At 40.0% G+C, this 15,724-nt stretch overlaps 1 protein-coding gene across 1 annotated transcript in view; it reads left to right on the top strand.

The window, feature by feature from the left end:
- Nucleotides 1-15,724, top strand: part of cds1 (CDP-diacylglycerol synthase (phosphatidate cytidylyltransferase) 1) — a 34,764-nt gene that overhangs the window by 5,348 nt on the left and 13,692 nt on the right. The window contains exons 2-6 of the mRNA XM_075467253.1: nt 5,242-5,399; nt 10,372-10,468; nt 10,556-10,653; nt 11,952-12,091; nt 15,182-15,240. Coding sequence (XP_075323368.1) covers nt 5,242-5,399; nt 10,372-10,468; nt 10,556-10,653; nt 11,952-12,091; nt 15,182-15,240 — 552 coding nt within the window. The remainder of the gene's footprint in view (nt 1-5,241; nt 5,400-10,371; nt 10,469-10,555; nt 10,654-11,951; nt 12,092-15,181; nt 15,241-15,724) is intronic.

Raw genomic sequence — 15,724 nt, 5'->3', positions numbered from 1 at the left:
AAAGAAAAAAAACAAGACTTCTAACTTTAATGTGATTCAATTTCTGCCAGTAGATCCTACTAAACTACATACTTGTAGTTTACAAAAATGACATAAAATGTTTTTCCCAATAGAGAATGGTTTCACCATCCGGTCTTAAACTTGGAGATGTGAACCCTAGTTACCACAATCGCATGGAAATGATAGTTAAATCTATGTGAGATAAGGTAAACACGCAGATGGTGTGAGTCTTGCTTATGCAAAGAGCTGTAGGATGAGATAATCTCCCTTTGATTTCATCTGTAGTTCTGCCTCTGCCCGACCTCACAGCTTTATTTATTGGAAGAGGCAAACTTGACTGTCTGGGATCGCGTGTGAACGAGCATCACATGACATCAGGCTGCACGGTGCGTGCAATGCAGACGCTCCGATCAAAGCAAACTTCAGTCCAAATACAGATCAGTTTGACAAAGTTGAAATGAGAAAGGTGGAAGTCATGAATCTCAGTGCAGGCCTGAGCTTGAATGGGAGCGATTTTTCATTGATCCGACAGTATCGATTCCTGAAATGAGCGTTCGGTCCCACGTGGCTCTTTCTCCTTTTGTGCTGCAGCTGGATAGAAAAAGGCAGAGCTGTTGAAAGCTGAGATGTTTCGAGCTGCCAGTGCTGCCTCATGCCGGTGTTTCCTGCTTATTAACCTAATTCTTTGCAGCATGAGTGAGTCCGTGTAGGCCGTAGCTTAGTTTGATCCCGTTTAACCGTATCCAGGTGCTGGTGCTCTTCGCTGCTCTGGACCTTGCAGGTGGGAAGAGGAGTTGAACAGTGGTCAGCTGCTCCTTCTTCCCACCTTGTCGGTACATTTAATCAGTCGGTTGTTAAACATGTGGCTGCAACACTTTGTTTTTAGGTTGAAGTTGTGCTGTTTTCTAGAGCTGACTTGAAATTTGTTCGTGTAGGTCTTTCGCTTTACATTTTGTGACAGCCCTACGTCGCTAAGAGGCTCAATTAGAGCAGGAAGCCATCTTTTCCCTGTAGGGCACAGCTGCAGGATTAGTTCATCCTGGTCATCAATACAAACATCCTAAAAGAAAACTGAGGTTTGATGTGTAACTTCAGTTTGGAATCTGAGTTTTAGTCAAAAGTTTTACGTTTTGGCAGTCAGAAATGGTTGGTATGTGTATTTAGATATATATCTAAATGTTGTGATGCTAATGTTTGGCTTATTATACATTTACAATTTTTGCCATTCATTTTGGTTTGTTTGATTAATAAATTAGTGCTGTGGCTCATGAATCACCATGAGATTTACATTATTCAGGGAACAACTGTACAAATTATGAGCCATAATTACCCAACACAAATATATCAGCAAGTATAGTATAGTAGTATAGTCCTCTTAGTTTCTTAACTCAACCAAAGATAAAACTCATTTCTATGCCTACTCTGGTCTCTTTTCAGTTCTCTCATAATAAACTCATTTATCGATTAACAGTCATTCTCATCTCTGGAAATAGTCTCTACATACGAGCACTTTTGAAGCTCTAAAACAGCAACCACGGCAGCTGCTTCAAGCACCGCTGGATTGAGTGTGAAAAGTGGCTCGAGCTGCTCGTCACCTGTCCTCTAATGGGATCCCCGTCCTCTCCCTTCCTCCCGCTCCTGCAGCAAAGACATTAATAGCCCAGAGGAGGAGGAGGACAAAGATGACAGCGTAGGCGAGCTAAGATGCAGGACAGCCACGATACTTCTGTCTCTGGCTCAGAGACCTCAGAAATACACGGATGTGCTGCTGGGAATATCTAAGTGGCCGCCTTCACGTTTCATTTTAAGTTGTGTCGTTTGGTTTTCTTTTTGTATAAGCTGGTGATTGATGCAGGTGTTCAGAGACCAAGGATTAGTCTTATCCTGCAGTAGAAATTAAATTGATTTCACATAGATTTTGCAGCACTCTTCTGGTTTGCACTGATGACACAGCAGTTAGCAAACTTTGTTAAGGGTTAACTCTGTTTGGCAGTTTTAATTAAAAAGTACTTTCACATAGATTAGGTCATAGTGTTTCAGCTCTGCGTGTGACACTTTCATGCATCTGAAGTATCGTTAAGGCCCTGTAAGAGCATGAGATGTGAGGCCTGTGCTCGCACAAGTGCACACGCATGAATCAATGCAGAACAAAAAAAACCTCATCATGAACTCGGTTTCAGCTGTGACACCCATGAACTCTGATTCCTTTGCCGCAGTTTTATCTTTCACACAGCTGTGGAATAACTGCAACCTACTGCACAATAGATCATCCACATCCACCAAGTACACAGAGAACAAGAACTATAACGATGACTCATAAAAGATGATTTTAAAAAACTGACGCCTAATCAACATAAACCAGTACCACATCCTCTTCTGAGGATGGACGGCTCCAAGGTTGTTCATGGCGTGCACGCACACAGACAATGTGGTTTCAGTGTATTGCCAAAGGACTCTTCGATGTGGACTGGAAAAGCCAAGACTGGAACCATTGACCGTCCAATCGGCAGACGGCCACCATCCCTTGAACCTCAATCGGCCCCAATACGGTCACAGATCCTGAGCGCTGTCTCACGGTTGGGGAGCACTCCCTCTGTTTGTTTGAGCAAACCAAAATCTGGTTGTTGGTCTGTTTGGAAAAAGTTGTGAAAACGAGGTCTAGTGCGTTTATGTCCTGAGATTCAGATGTAAATCTGTCCAACTGCCAGCCCAATGCTGGTTTTGAACGTGTTGATCGAAGCTTGGGCCTGCTCCATGTTGTAGTAACACTTACTGAAGGTGAGACGAGCCAATGAGTGAACGGTTACCGGTGAAATACCATCACGAAATGTCTTTTCTTTGTGAGCATCCAGCTGCAGATATTTGTATATTTCTGAAGATTTTTGTAAATGATGATGTTGTTCAGTGTTTTGTTTGTACAGCTCAGAAGCTCATGTCTAGTTAATTATTGCCATACCTGTCAGACCAGTTTAATTATAAGAAAACTTAACTGAAGTTTGTGTCGACTACCTGAAACATGTTAACTGGTTAATTATTTAACGCCGATGAGTATTTTATCACGCATTAACGCAGGTTTTATTATTGTGAAAGTCTGTTGAATGCATCACAGTCACACAGTTAAAGCAAACACCACGAAGCATGGAGTAATAAAATAAAAATAAACTAGCAGGTAACATCACCGTTACAGGTGTTCCTCGGTCTCTGTGTGAAGCTCACGGCACTACTTCCTGTTTTACTTGTTTCAACATAAAAGCACGTATTTCAAAATAAATTTAAAAAAAACTCCTGCATTTACAGCCAAGTTGAATTGTCTTCTCACCGTAGTAGTTCCAGTCTAAAATATCACTTAAAGGCAAAACACACAACTGATACCAGCAAGTCTAAATTCAAGGAAACAGACAGTGGAGCGAGGCTTCTACATAAAAACTACAGAAAGATGCTGGTGTTAAAAGTGTGTTTGCACAACAAATGTTATGGCACTTTCATTCATATGGCAGCACATTTAAAATAAAACTAAATGCTAAAAGCTATACACTACTTTTGGATTCATTTTTGGATTTTGCGTACAAATGCGATTAATCGTGATTAATCAGGGAAATCATGTGATAAATTAGATTAAAAAATGTTATCGTTGCCCAGTCCTATTAATTATCTAATGTATGACAGCTGAAAGCCTGTAGCATTTAGCTCATGACTGTCTTTTTTTATTTCTAGCCAAGAAAATGAAACTAGGAGCGTATCGGTCCGTCTTACTTTGACTTCTCTGCCAGGACAGCCTTCCAGAGTTCTGACCAGTGCTGTTTCTTTTCCTTTTTCAGTCGCACTGCCAGAAAGGACACATAGCTGCTCCACTGTTTCAACCTGCAGGCTTTAACCTCTACTCATTAAAACCTGAGTGGAAATCTACTATTACACGTCCCCCCCCCCCCCCCACACACACACACACACACACACAACACACACACTTCTCAGCGGCAGCCTTCTCCCATTTTCAGCGCTTTCCGAGCTAATTGCCTCGGGCCACAATCAGACAGCTTGTTTCCAAACGTAAAGCTCTCTGATTTAACCCCGATGATCCCATTTAACCATATTTGGCAGCGTTTGACTGAAAGCAACCGTGAAAGGCAAATGTCTCGGAACACCAGCAAGCCTCTATAGTGAGGACGGAAACCTAATCCTACAATGGAAGTGTGAGTTGGGCTTTAAAAATAGTCACTTTTTAACAAGAAAACTCATTTGCACTCACCTGATGGATCATTTCTGGCGTTAGCTATGGAACAAAAGTGCTAGAGAGGGTTTTTTTGTGCTTCATTCAGCACATTATTGTTGACTTTGACTCTCTTTGAGCCAAAAGCTTTTAAAACCAAGGGGCTGGATTTAATAAAAAACATTACGTCTTTTTAAAGTTATTTAGGAGACTATGGTGTGTATATTAAGCAGTGCTTTCAGTAGCTAGAAGTATTAACTGAGCAAATATCATTTGTAGAGGACATTGATTATAAACTGTTTGTTTTTGCAGAAATATTTCTTTGAAATTGGTCAAACTTAAAATGCCAGCAGTATTTCTACTTTAAGTAAAAAGCATAATTATTATATTATCATAAACCAACGAGGATGCAGCTTGTGGTGTGCTGGTTGTCCCACTCTACGGTGCTTTGAGGCCTTTTTCTGTGTTTTCTCGCTTGTCTTTCGTAACCTGCATCACTCACACTCACTTGGTGGTCCTTCAGCTTTGTGAGATTCAAATCCGACTTTTGCCTTTTAAGGACTTATTGAGGATATTCTCGGGTTGACTTGTTATGGAACGCTTCAGATTTTCAACGCTCGACTGGACTGTGAAATATAGAAGGATCTCTGAAAACGGTCAAGTTAAATCTAAAATTTCTATCTGTTCTGTAGAAAATATTTGAAAAGTAACTGTAACCTCATTCTTAAAGTCCTAATCTCTCACATTTGTAGAAAAAAAAATCCACCGACTGTGTGTTGTGTTCAATTCCTGGAGGATTTTTCTGATTTAACATACTTTTGTTTACATAAAAGCAACCAACTTGAATCCCAGCCAACGTTGGATTACACATTCACCAGTTTTGCATTCTCCCGGGTGAGAGGTTAAACTCTGGTCGATTAAACAACCATCAGCTCAGCTGTTTGTTACTCCTCTGTTTGTGTTTCAGGTGAGGACTCACTATCTTTAGTCAGTATTTGAACGTCTTTGTGTTCTTCTTCTGTGTGTCTGTGCAGGAGGCTGATGGTGATGACAGGCTGGGCCTGCCAGGCGACGCTGAGGGAGAATGTGACGTTGACGCCAAAGCAGACACTCCAGATGTTCCTCTCTCCACAGCAGACACAGACAACACTCCAGAATGCCTGAACAAAGCTCTGGAGGGGCTGCCACCCAGGTACACACTCCTCACAATTACTTAGAAGTGAAAGGCACTAATCACAATCATCCTATGTCCATTTGAGCCCAGAAGGCTTTGCCAAAGATGGTAGTAAAGGAAAAGGTGAAAAGGTACTGAGCAGTGGTCTGCTGTTCGACTATAAAGGGCAGTATGTGGTGTGGGAACCGACTTTTTCTGTCTTTCCAACAAGATTTTGTAAAGTTCTGCAGTTGGTTTTCCCGCATAAAAAGCGACAGAAGCAGTTTTATAAATAAAAAAATGAATTAAAAAAAGGAAATCTCAGTGAGGTAGCTCCAAAAAAAGGGCATTTATGTGTTCTCCTCTTAGCAGAAAGTGTTGTTTGTATCAGCGAGTAGAACGAACGTGAAGATTTTAGATCAGAAGTAGATAAAAAAAATGCAGATTTCTTAGTTCACAGTTCCAGCTTCTGTTTTCCTCAGTACAAAACAATGTGGAGAACGGGTGATTTCAACAACCCTGCAACAAAAGGCTCGAGTTCTTGTTAAAATCTTGATATTGCTATAACGAGCACTTTTCCCTCCATTGTGAAATGACCCCATAGAGTGATTGATCACCTTTACATTATGCATGTGGGTTAATTGGTCCTGAAATAGATTGCAGCTGGGGAGATGTGGAAACGTGCCCTTTATTACTATTGTTATTCCAGCAAAGGAACTGCACTTGCAACCCTACAACTGTCATATATGTAATAATTAGGGCTGGGCGAGTTAACTCGTTATTATCGCGTTAACTCGTTAATTATTTAACGGCGATAAATATTTCATCGCACATTAAGGCAGGTTTTATAAAAAAAATTTGGGGGGCAGAAAGAGGGGGAACGACACGCAGCACGGGGCCGTCCGATGCGGTACTCGAACCGGGGCCAGCTGCAGCGAGGACTATGGCCTCTTGTACATGGGGCGCCTGCTCAACCCACTAAGCCACGGACCACCCCCGTTTTATTATTTATTTTATTATTGTAAAAGTCTGTTGCTCACAGGCTTTTATTTTGTAAAAGTCTGTTGCTGTCTGCTGCGGAACCAGAAAAGAAAGTAATTGTCGGATCCACCAAACATGGAGAAGGGTACGGAACTTTTACTCGGCCGTTTTCATTTTAAAGTTCTTCCAGACGGCGGAGTCGACAGAACCAAAGTCATCTGTAAACACTGCCAAGTTGAATTGTCTTCTCAGCGTAGTAGTTCCAGTCTAAAGTATCACTTAAAGGCAAAACCCACAACTGATAGCAGCAAGTCATTCAAGGAAACAGACAGTGGAGCGAGGCTTCTACATAAAAACTACAGAAAGATGCTGATGTTAAAAGTGTGTTTGCACAACAAATGTTATGGCACTTTCATTCATATGGCAGCACATTTAAAATAAAACTAAATGCTAAAAGCTATACACTACTTTTGAATTCATTTTTGGATTTTGCGTACAAATGCGATTAATCGCGATTAATCAGGGAAATAATGTGATTAGATTAAAATTTTAATCGTTGCCCAGCCCTAGTAATAATTCATTGTGGTATTTGGCTTTGTTGATTTTTAAATTTAAAAAAAAAAAAAGGGCTAATACAAAGTGGAAAAAACAGTTGACCTGTCCATAATCTGACTCCTCTTCAGGTTCCAGATAATAAGAATAAACCTCGTGAGAAAGATAATCTGAAAATGTGTGTGTGGGCAGAGCTTTAACGGTCAGTGTGGCGTGTAAAGACTGATCAGACAGAGGGACTCCTCCTGCTAGAAGTTCAGGACAGCAGCAGCTCCAGAGATTGAACACAAATGTTCGAGGCCTTGTTTTACATGCAGTCGGGAAGTGGAGGGTGTAACCAATGAGTGGCGGCCAGGTCACAGGGCTTAAAGGCTCACGAGGAGGGAGGCACTAATCCCTGCGAGCTGGCCGTTGGAGTCAGTGTGCTGCAGAGAGACCTGTGGATGAACAGACTGTAGGGAGAAGGAGAGAAGGAAAGTCAAAGAAGGAGTAGATGAATGGAATGAGTAAAATGACACGGAGTGGAGGAGGAGAGGTAGTTTTAACCAGAGGGAGTGATGGAGTCATGGAGGGAGGCTGAGCACTACGGCGCAGAGTGGGAGCAGCAGCAGCTTTTTTTTTCATGATGCAGCTGTTTTTTCTTCTCCATTCACACAGCAGGCAGCAGGCCGTGCGCCCAGATTGGCTCCTGTGCAGCTATTCGCTGTTTCCTCCCTTTTGTTTTGCTCCCGGGCAGCAGGCAGCAGGCAGTGCAGCAGTGTGCCTCACAGCTACAAACACTGCACACACAGTGTGTTATAAAAAAAACACTCCGGAGGACAAAGCCCTGTTACACAGAGGTAGCCATGCTAACAGCCCGCTCAGGTAGTAGTTGTAAAAAATGAGGATTAACAACATGAAAGTATGCAGGCTTTATCTGCCTCATGGTCAAATAATACCTTATTTGTTACTTCTGTGCTGCTCATTTGACTTCCTGATTAGACTGCTCTGGTCCACCTCAGTCTTCCTCTCATGCTGCCAACCATATACTGATCTACAAGCGGGTGCACACATCTCAAATACATTTTGAGATGTTTATTCAGTTGAATACGCTCTCAACAAAGTGGCATTCATCTGCAGCCTGCCACTCAAGTGTCCTCCCCGCTGGTGTCTGCCCTGAGACTCGGTCGTGTTATATAAGGCTGGCTTCTCCGAGGTTGTTGACCATTCGAGAGAATAACTCATGACTGTCACAAGCAGCCTGAGAGAAAAAAAGGAAAAGGTTGGCCTGTGTTATGCTCACACTGACGCTGTACGTCTTGGATTTGTCTGGTGTTGTGTCTCCAGTTGCTTGTACCAGTATGTTATAAAACCCCTGAAAAATGCCTCAACAACAGCATTAAACGGATTTTTATCGCTGAATGTCAGATCAATGCAGAGCCATCGACTTATGTGCAACTAAACAGCTGTGATTGATCCAAATGGCATGGGTTGACGTGACATTCTGCCTTGCTCAGGGATAACACCCACGGTGGATATTAAACCTTGCGGCTGTAATTGTATCATTTTTTTGCTCGTAATGTAACACAGTAACCGTAACCAGCAGTCTGCCTGCTGCTGTTTGATCACTTTCAAAGTTCTGCCGGTCCCTGTGAAAACTTATTTCCCAACTCAAACACACTGGGTACGTTTGCGTTCACAGTAGTATTAAGACATGAATCAGATTATTATGGTAAACCACTACGGTGGTATTTACCATACGTCACAGACACAATCTGTTACAAGAACAGCAATGTCCTCTGGTCACTCAAACCCATACAAGGACCTATTTAAAGTGAGTGCAAGTCTAATTAAGCCATGTGGAGTATGCTGGTCATTTAACACCTTATTTATAGTATTAGGTACTACAGGTAAAGCTGGGTTGTTTTATTTTTTATTTAAGGGACGTGGATGTAATTAAGGCTTTCACGGTGTTGGTGTTTGATGTGGGCGTGACTCATTAATCTGACTAATGTTCTGTATGTATGCAGGATGGCCGCGAGTCCTTGAAAAGTCTTAAAAAGTCGTAAATCAATTTTCCTGAAAATAAGACCTTAAAAAGTATTAAATTGTGTTAAATTCAGATTGCATGGGTCTTAAATATTTGTGTATTTTTCTTTTTGCTCGAAAGGAACAGTATTTTTTTTTTTTAAATATATTTACTTGATTTTATAAGCATTTGTTCATGGGACTTAAATGTTCTGAAAATATTGTAATAAATTTAATTTAGGACAGTGATGACATTTTTGTGATCTTTTCGCATGGTACACATTTAGCCGATGTTCTTAAACTCAACCGTCATTTTACCATACTGTCAGTGTGTTTACTTGGAAATACTTGGTATTTCCATCGTACGTTTGGTCTTAAATTTCATTTAGAAGTTGTATTAAAAGGTCTTAAAAAGTGTTAAATTTAACTTGTTTATACCTGTATACACCCTGGTACGTAAACAGAAATAATCAGAATGTTATCTTGTATAGAATTAAAGGTCTAGTAGAAATACTGCTTTAGAATTTATTAGCTCTCCACGTAGTGAGAGAAACGGAGTTGGAGCCAGAAGTAGCCCCAGAAACCCTGAGACACACATTGCTAAGATAAAGTGCAAGCGCAGTAAATGCTCACTTACGCAGGCTCCGCCATAAGATCTGTGTCAGTGTGAGGTTGGACCATAAACCCAGCTGAAATACTTCTTCTTCCTGTCACTTTAACTCAGCTGATATGAATGAGAACAGCAGCCCAGTACATTCAGAGGCTCAGCCAATCATGACTTACTAACCTTAACGTAGGATTTAGTGCTGCTCTGTTTTTATACTGTTTTATAATGTTTTTATAATTAGGATTCTGATTTTAAAATCTTTACTCTGGCTTCCAGTCAGTCACAGAAAAGATTTTAAAAGCCTGCTGATGGTTTACAAATCCAAGATCAAAATACATCTGTGATCTGTTCAGAGAATATAAAGCCAGCAGAGCTCTTAGATCCAAGGACTCAGGTCAGCTGGTCCAGTCCAGAGTCCAGACTAAACATGGAGAAGCAGCATTTAGCTGTTATGCTGCAAACAAGTGGAACAAACTTCCAGTGGAGATTAAACTTTCACCAAATGGAGACTTTTTTAAATCCAGGTTAAAAACATGTCTGTTCTCATGTGTCTATGCATGAAATCTGCACGATATCTTTTAATTTATCTGGACCGTTGCTTGTTTTTAAATTAATTTAAATGATTTTATTTGTTTCTCTTTATATTCTTTTGTGTATTTTTAATGCTTCTTCCACTCCCTGCTTCAATGCTTTTATTTTATGTAAAGCCCTTTGAATTGTTTTGTACATGAAATGTGCTGTACAAATAAATTTGACTTTGATTATAAATTCAAATAAAGCATAAATCAACAAGTAAACTTATTATGTTTTTTTTTTTTTAAGGTTATAATATGTTAGTAATAATCTAATGATTCCATTTCACAGATGGAAAAATTACTGGATACGAGGAGTTTTGTCCTTAGCCATGATTTCAGGCTTTTTCCTCATCATCTACATGGGACCTGTCACTCTCATATTGGTGGTAAGTGACTATGGTTCCCACTTATGTTGTGTTTCGATCCTTTGTTGATGTTGTAAATGCTGCTTGTTTCCCCATCATCTGACGCAGGTCATGACCGTGCAAATCAAGTGTTTCCAAGAAATCATCACCATTGGCTACAGAGTTTACCATTCCTATGAGCTGCCTTGGTTCAGGACACTAAGTTGGTAAGAAAAATGGATTTCACAGTAGACATCAGACACATAAAATCACAAGAAGGCAAATAAATCATTCCATAAAACATAGAAAATAAGCATTCATTCATTAATTTAAAAGCGAAGAGTGCAGATAAAACACTTCCAGGTGTCATATGCACAGCTAAATAGAACTGTTTTCAGCCTGTCTCCCATCTTCTCGAAGACTGTTCCAGATGTTAGGAGCATCAAACTGAAACGCAGCCTCAGCTTGTTTAGTTCTGACTCTGGGCCCCAGCAGGAGACCCCTCCCTGAGGTACTCAGAGCCCGAGTTGGTTCATGTGGCTCTAACATGTCAGAGATGTACTTTGGTGCTGGACCTTGAAGAGACTTGTACACGAGCAGAGCTGTTTTAAAGTCTATTCTCTGAGCGTCAGGAAGTCAGTGCAGAGACCTGAGCACTGGACTAATATGGTCGTATTTCCTGGTTCTAGTCAGGACTCGAGCAGCAGCGTTCTGGATGTACTGCAGCTGTCTTACAGCCCATTTAGAGCCCAGTGAGCAGGCCGTTACAGCAGTCTAACCTGCTGGATACAAACGCATGGATTAGTCTTTCTAAGTCTGGTTTAGAAACTATTCCTTTGATTCTGGCCATGTTTTTTAGATGGAAAAAACCTGCTGATGTTATTGATTTACCAGTACAGGAACTTGGGCTCAATACATGTGCCAATACAATGGCTAACGTTAACATCCAGACCACAGTGACCTGTTACAGGGTCCCGTGTTGCCTAAAAGCGTTGTCAATATTCATTCTGATCTGTCTTTATGCAAGTACAGCCATTCTTATTTCTTCTGGCAGCCACACTTAATTAAATTCCTCTGCAGGTGTTTTTTTTTTTTTTATATATGCAACTCACACCTACCCCCACAGAGCATATTCTGCTCCTGCCTTTGTTGATACTTTGCATACACACACACACACACACACACACACACACACACACACACACACACACACACACACCCACAGGTTGTGAAGGCAGTGTTCAGTGCAGCCCGGAGCAAAGATCACTGCTGTGCTGGAAGTAAATGAAAGCTATTGAAACCTGCCCCTTTCAGCAAGGCCGCCCCTCATAACACACACGCACTACAGGTCAATGTACAGTGGGTAAGAAGCAGACTTATAAACCCAGCGACCCACTAAACAAAAAGAGTTTCTCACACAGTATCACACACACCAGACCTAGCAGCATTCCTTTCAGTCAATAATCACCAAAACATGCTCTTTGAAAGAAATGAAAGAAAACCCATTCTCTTTCATTTGCCACAGGTATTTCCTGATTTGTGTCAACTACTTCTTCTATGGTGAAACAGTCGCGGATTACTTTGGGGCTTTGGTGCAGAGGGAGGAGCCTCTGCAGTTCCTGGCTCGCTATCACCGCTTCATTTCCTTCGCTTTGTATCTCGCAGGTGAGTCTCGCCTCGAGGGCGGTATCTTGGAAAAAAAAAAAAAAAAAACCACACATGCTCTTTGGTCCCTCTGCTTCCATTCACAATTAATTTACTGGGGTGGATTAGGTTTCACCAGGCGCCGTGTGTACACAGTGGAGTTGAGTAAGAAGCAACATCTATGCAGAGGAACTGGAGCAAAAACAAAACCTTCAGGGAAAGTAAACTTTACAAGTTTACAAACTGATTTAAAGGATCATGAGCTCATGTCCACTTTATGTTTTTGTTATTTTTGAAGCTTTCAGTCACAGATATGAGAGTTTATTGCAGCCGGATGTACTATAACGGCACACCTTTTTTTCAAGACACACAGTATAGTAATGATTCCAATAAAGTATGGTAATGATTCCAAGGAAATTCTAAGGTTTTACCTAATGGGATATATGAAAATAATATATAAATATCTGGTTCTTAGCTGGTCTTACAACAATAAAAAGCAACCTGCTAAGAAAAAAAGCAGTAGGGACTTTAGAAAAACTTTGTACAACACATTTGGGGCGATGCAGCCAGAGACTGCACTTAAACCTTTCAGAGCATCTCTGGAGAGACCCGTTTGGGCTGGAATGATTCAGCTGGAAAGAATATGAGAAACTCCAAAGGAAAGCTGTGCCAAGCTTTGAGGATAATTCACAAGTAGGCTCACGGCTGCTTTTGCTGACAGAGGGACAATAGATGGATAGATAGATAGATAGATAGATAGATAGATAGATTTTTATTTTGAACATGTATAAAAAAGAAAATGTATGTAACTATTTGTACATACAAAAGAAAGAAAAAGAGAAATTAAAAAATATATAAAAAATTCAATCACATAAAGTGCTAATACATAACAAAACACCACACATTGTTTGAAAAAGGAATGGGAAGAAGTACAATACTTTTTTTTAGTTTCCCACCCCTTTTTAACTACTCTTCAGTTTGTAAATATCCTAACTACAATACACCTATATAAATATATGCCATATATAGACTTCCTAAATATATAATCACAAAAATAAATATATACTACACACATATCCTTGTAAATATAAATGTAAATATATATATATATATATATATAACTATCCCCATAAATAAATATATACCATATACTAATTAATTTACAATATAACAATTAACCCTATTCTATTCATGTATTTATCCCTCATCGTCCTCCATTAACCCATTTAGGCCTAAGACGCCTGGAAAAGAATGCGTGTAAAACCTATGGGCGATTTCAGAAAGATCCCCTAAAACCTGAAGTTTTTCTGGAAATTCAGCAATTGTGTCAACGCCCACTAAATGATTGATTTCTCAGCCTCTGTAGCAGATAGAAACAAAATTCAAAAAGTATTTGAGAGCTTACACCTGTGGCTTTCTTTGGAAATTGAGTTTATTTACATACACCTTCACGAAAATAGAAAATGTAAAAAGTAAAGTGTAGGAACAGCGCTATTTTCAATAAAATAAAACAGTAATAAAATAAAATAAAAAGTCAAGTGCAGGAACAGCGCTATTTTCAATTAGAAAACAGTAATAAAATAAAATGTAATTTTATATTTAAATAATTTATTTATCTATTTATTTTATCGCCAGTAATCTCTTCGTACTGGCAGCAGAAGGAGCCCATACACATTCCAATAAACGTTTTCATCTCTGGCACAGTTACGTGTGCCCACCTTGCCATCTTTGCTCGAGCTGGAGTCTGAAGTACCTGCTCACTATCTATTCGTCTCGGAAACGAGATGCGCCCAAAGCTCCTCAGTAAAAATATGATTAAATGCCTGCAAAGGTGTGGCATCTGCAGGTAAACCGACTTTCACCCCCGGTGTGCGGTTGAAATCTCTCCGTTGATTACGGTGGTAATTGTCAGTCTTCCACTCACATTCAAACCCTTCAAAATCATCCTCAAACACATGTGCTAGCCATAAATCTCCATCAATTGGGTCAGCACGTTCTTCAGCATCATCAAAGCCAAGAAACTCCTCACAATCGCTCCCGTCTGAAATGTCTTCCCACTGAAAGTCCTCCATGCTTGGTTCGATGAAACTTAACTTAACTTTTTTTTTTTTATTTCTCGATGTAACTTAACTTCAAAACAATGACACGAGGAACATGACGACACTCTCACATGTCTGTTATAATGCATTTAATTGGCGCAGAGGTCAATAATTGGTGCAAAACAACCTTATGAAAAAAGTCGTGTAAGCTTTCCCGGCCTTAAAGGTAGAATAACGCAACAGCGCCCCCGGCTTTAAAGGTAGAAATGCGGCAATGCTTTCCCTGCCTAAATGGGTTAACATACTTCCTCTTCCATGTACTTGTTTAAAAAAAATTTTTTTTCATTCACCAGGTTTATTTAGGGAAGGCTTACATATCCTTTTATTATTATTATTTATTGCAAATCAATTTGAAATGACAGAAACTAAAAGTAGATTTAAACACTTCTGAAACATAAAATGCGGAGTTGAAAAACTTGGGACACAGTTGATGAGAAAAGCTGCTTTTCGTCTGAAGCTTAAACCATTTTGTTCTGTAGATGATTCCAGTCTGTTTGATATGTACTGTGACTTCTGATGTAAACCAGCGTTTAAAGTCAAGTCAGGTTTGTGCTGCCTATTTTGTTTTTCTCATTGGCTGCCTCTGAATAATTCATCCCGGTAATGATTTTCCAGAAGAGCGGAGCAGTGGAGCTGCTTCATCACACTGATCTCTTGCACTGTCATACAGTCTTTGATATGAAGTTGCTGAATGTATGTTGTCTGTGTTCATCACAGATAGGTCAACATGTATGCTGACATATATGCAACTTCGTTTACGACCAACATTTGCAATTAAATCAGCATCACAGATGAACAAATCCAACAGCTGGACGCCAGTCACCTCAGTTTAGATTAAAAAAAGTCTCGGAGACGAATCGGAATCGTGGAGGAATATGATGCACCTGATGTTTATGGGAAGAAAAGTCTGTTTATAATCTGTTATATGTGTATAAAAATGTGTATTTTTTTTTTAAAACTACATGATGCATTTGAGATAAAAACTGACCGCATGTTGTTTACTCTTTCACAGGTTTCTGCATGTTTGTGCTGAGTTTAGTGAAGAAACATTACCGCCTGCAGTTTTACATGGTGTGTATCAGCCAAGTAACCATCTCTTTTAATCGTGCCGTCAATCTCCTTTCACTTTCATTATCCCACTGAGAAGACTTAAGTAGCCCGATTTGCATTCTGTTGTTGCTATTGCTTGAGTTTTTTTTTATTTTTGGCATGAAACATTTTTAGTCCTCAGATACAGCACTGTTATTCTGCACCACTCATAGATTATCTGACTACATTAACATGCAAGATTAGAGCCTGGCTAAAACTCTTATGTTGAGCCATACATTTCAAAACTCTACCCAGACAAGACGCCACCTATTCAGCAGAACTTTTGATATCCGGTGGAGCTGCTCTGCCCAATTGATAGGTTACGCTGTCCAGTGGCAGACGGTTATATTGCCTACTTTTAGTGTCTGAGAGCCCTATATTCACCTAAAAATTCAGAGAAATTAAGAATTGGTAAAGAGTTTAGTGTTATAATATGCACACAACTAACAATGTTGTAATGTCAACT

The sequence above is a fragment of the Odontesthes bonariensis genome, chromosome 6 (assembly GCF_027942865.1).
Source record: "Odontesthes bonariensis isolate fOdoBon6 chromosome 6, fOdoBon6.hap1, whole genome shotgun sequence".
Classification (NCBI taxonomy): Eukaryota; Metazoa; Chordata; class Actinopteri; order Atheriniformes; family Atherinopsidae; genus Odontesthes; species Odontesthes bonariensis.
Note: the sequence above shows the minus strand (reverse complement) of the source record. Positions and strands in the feature narration are given on the sequence as shown.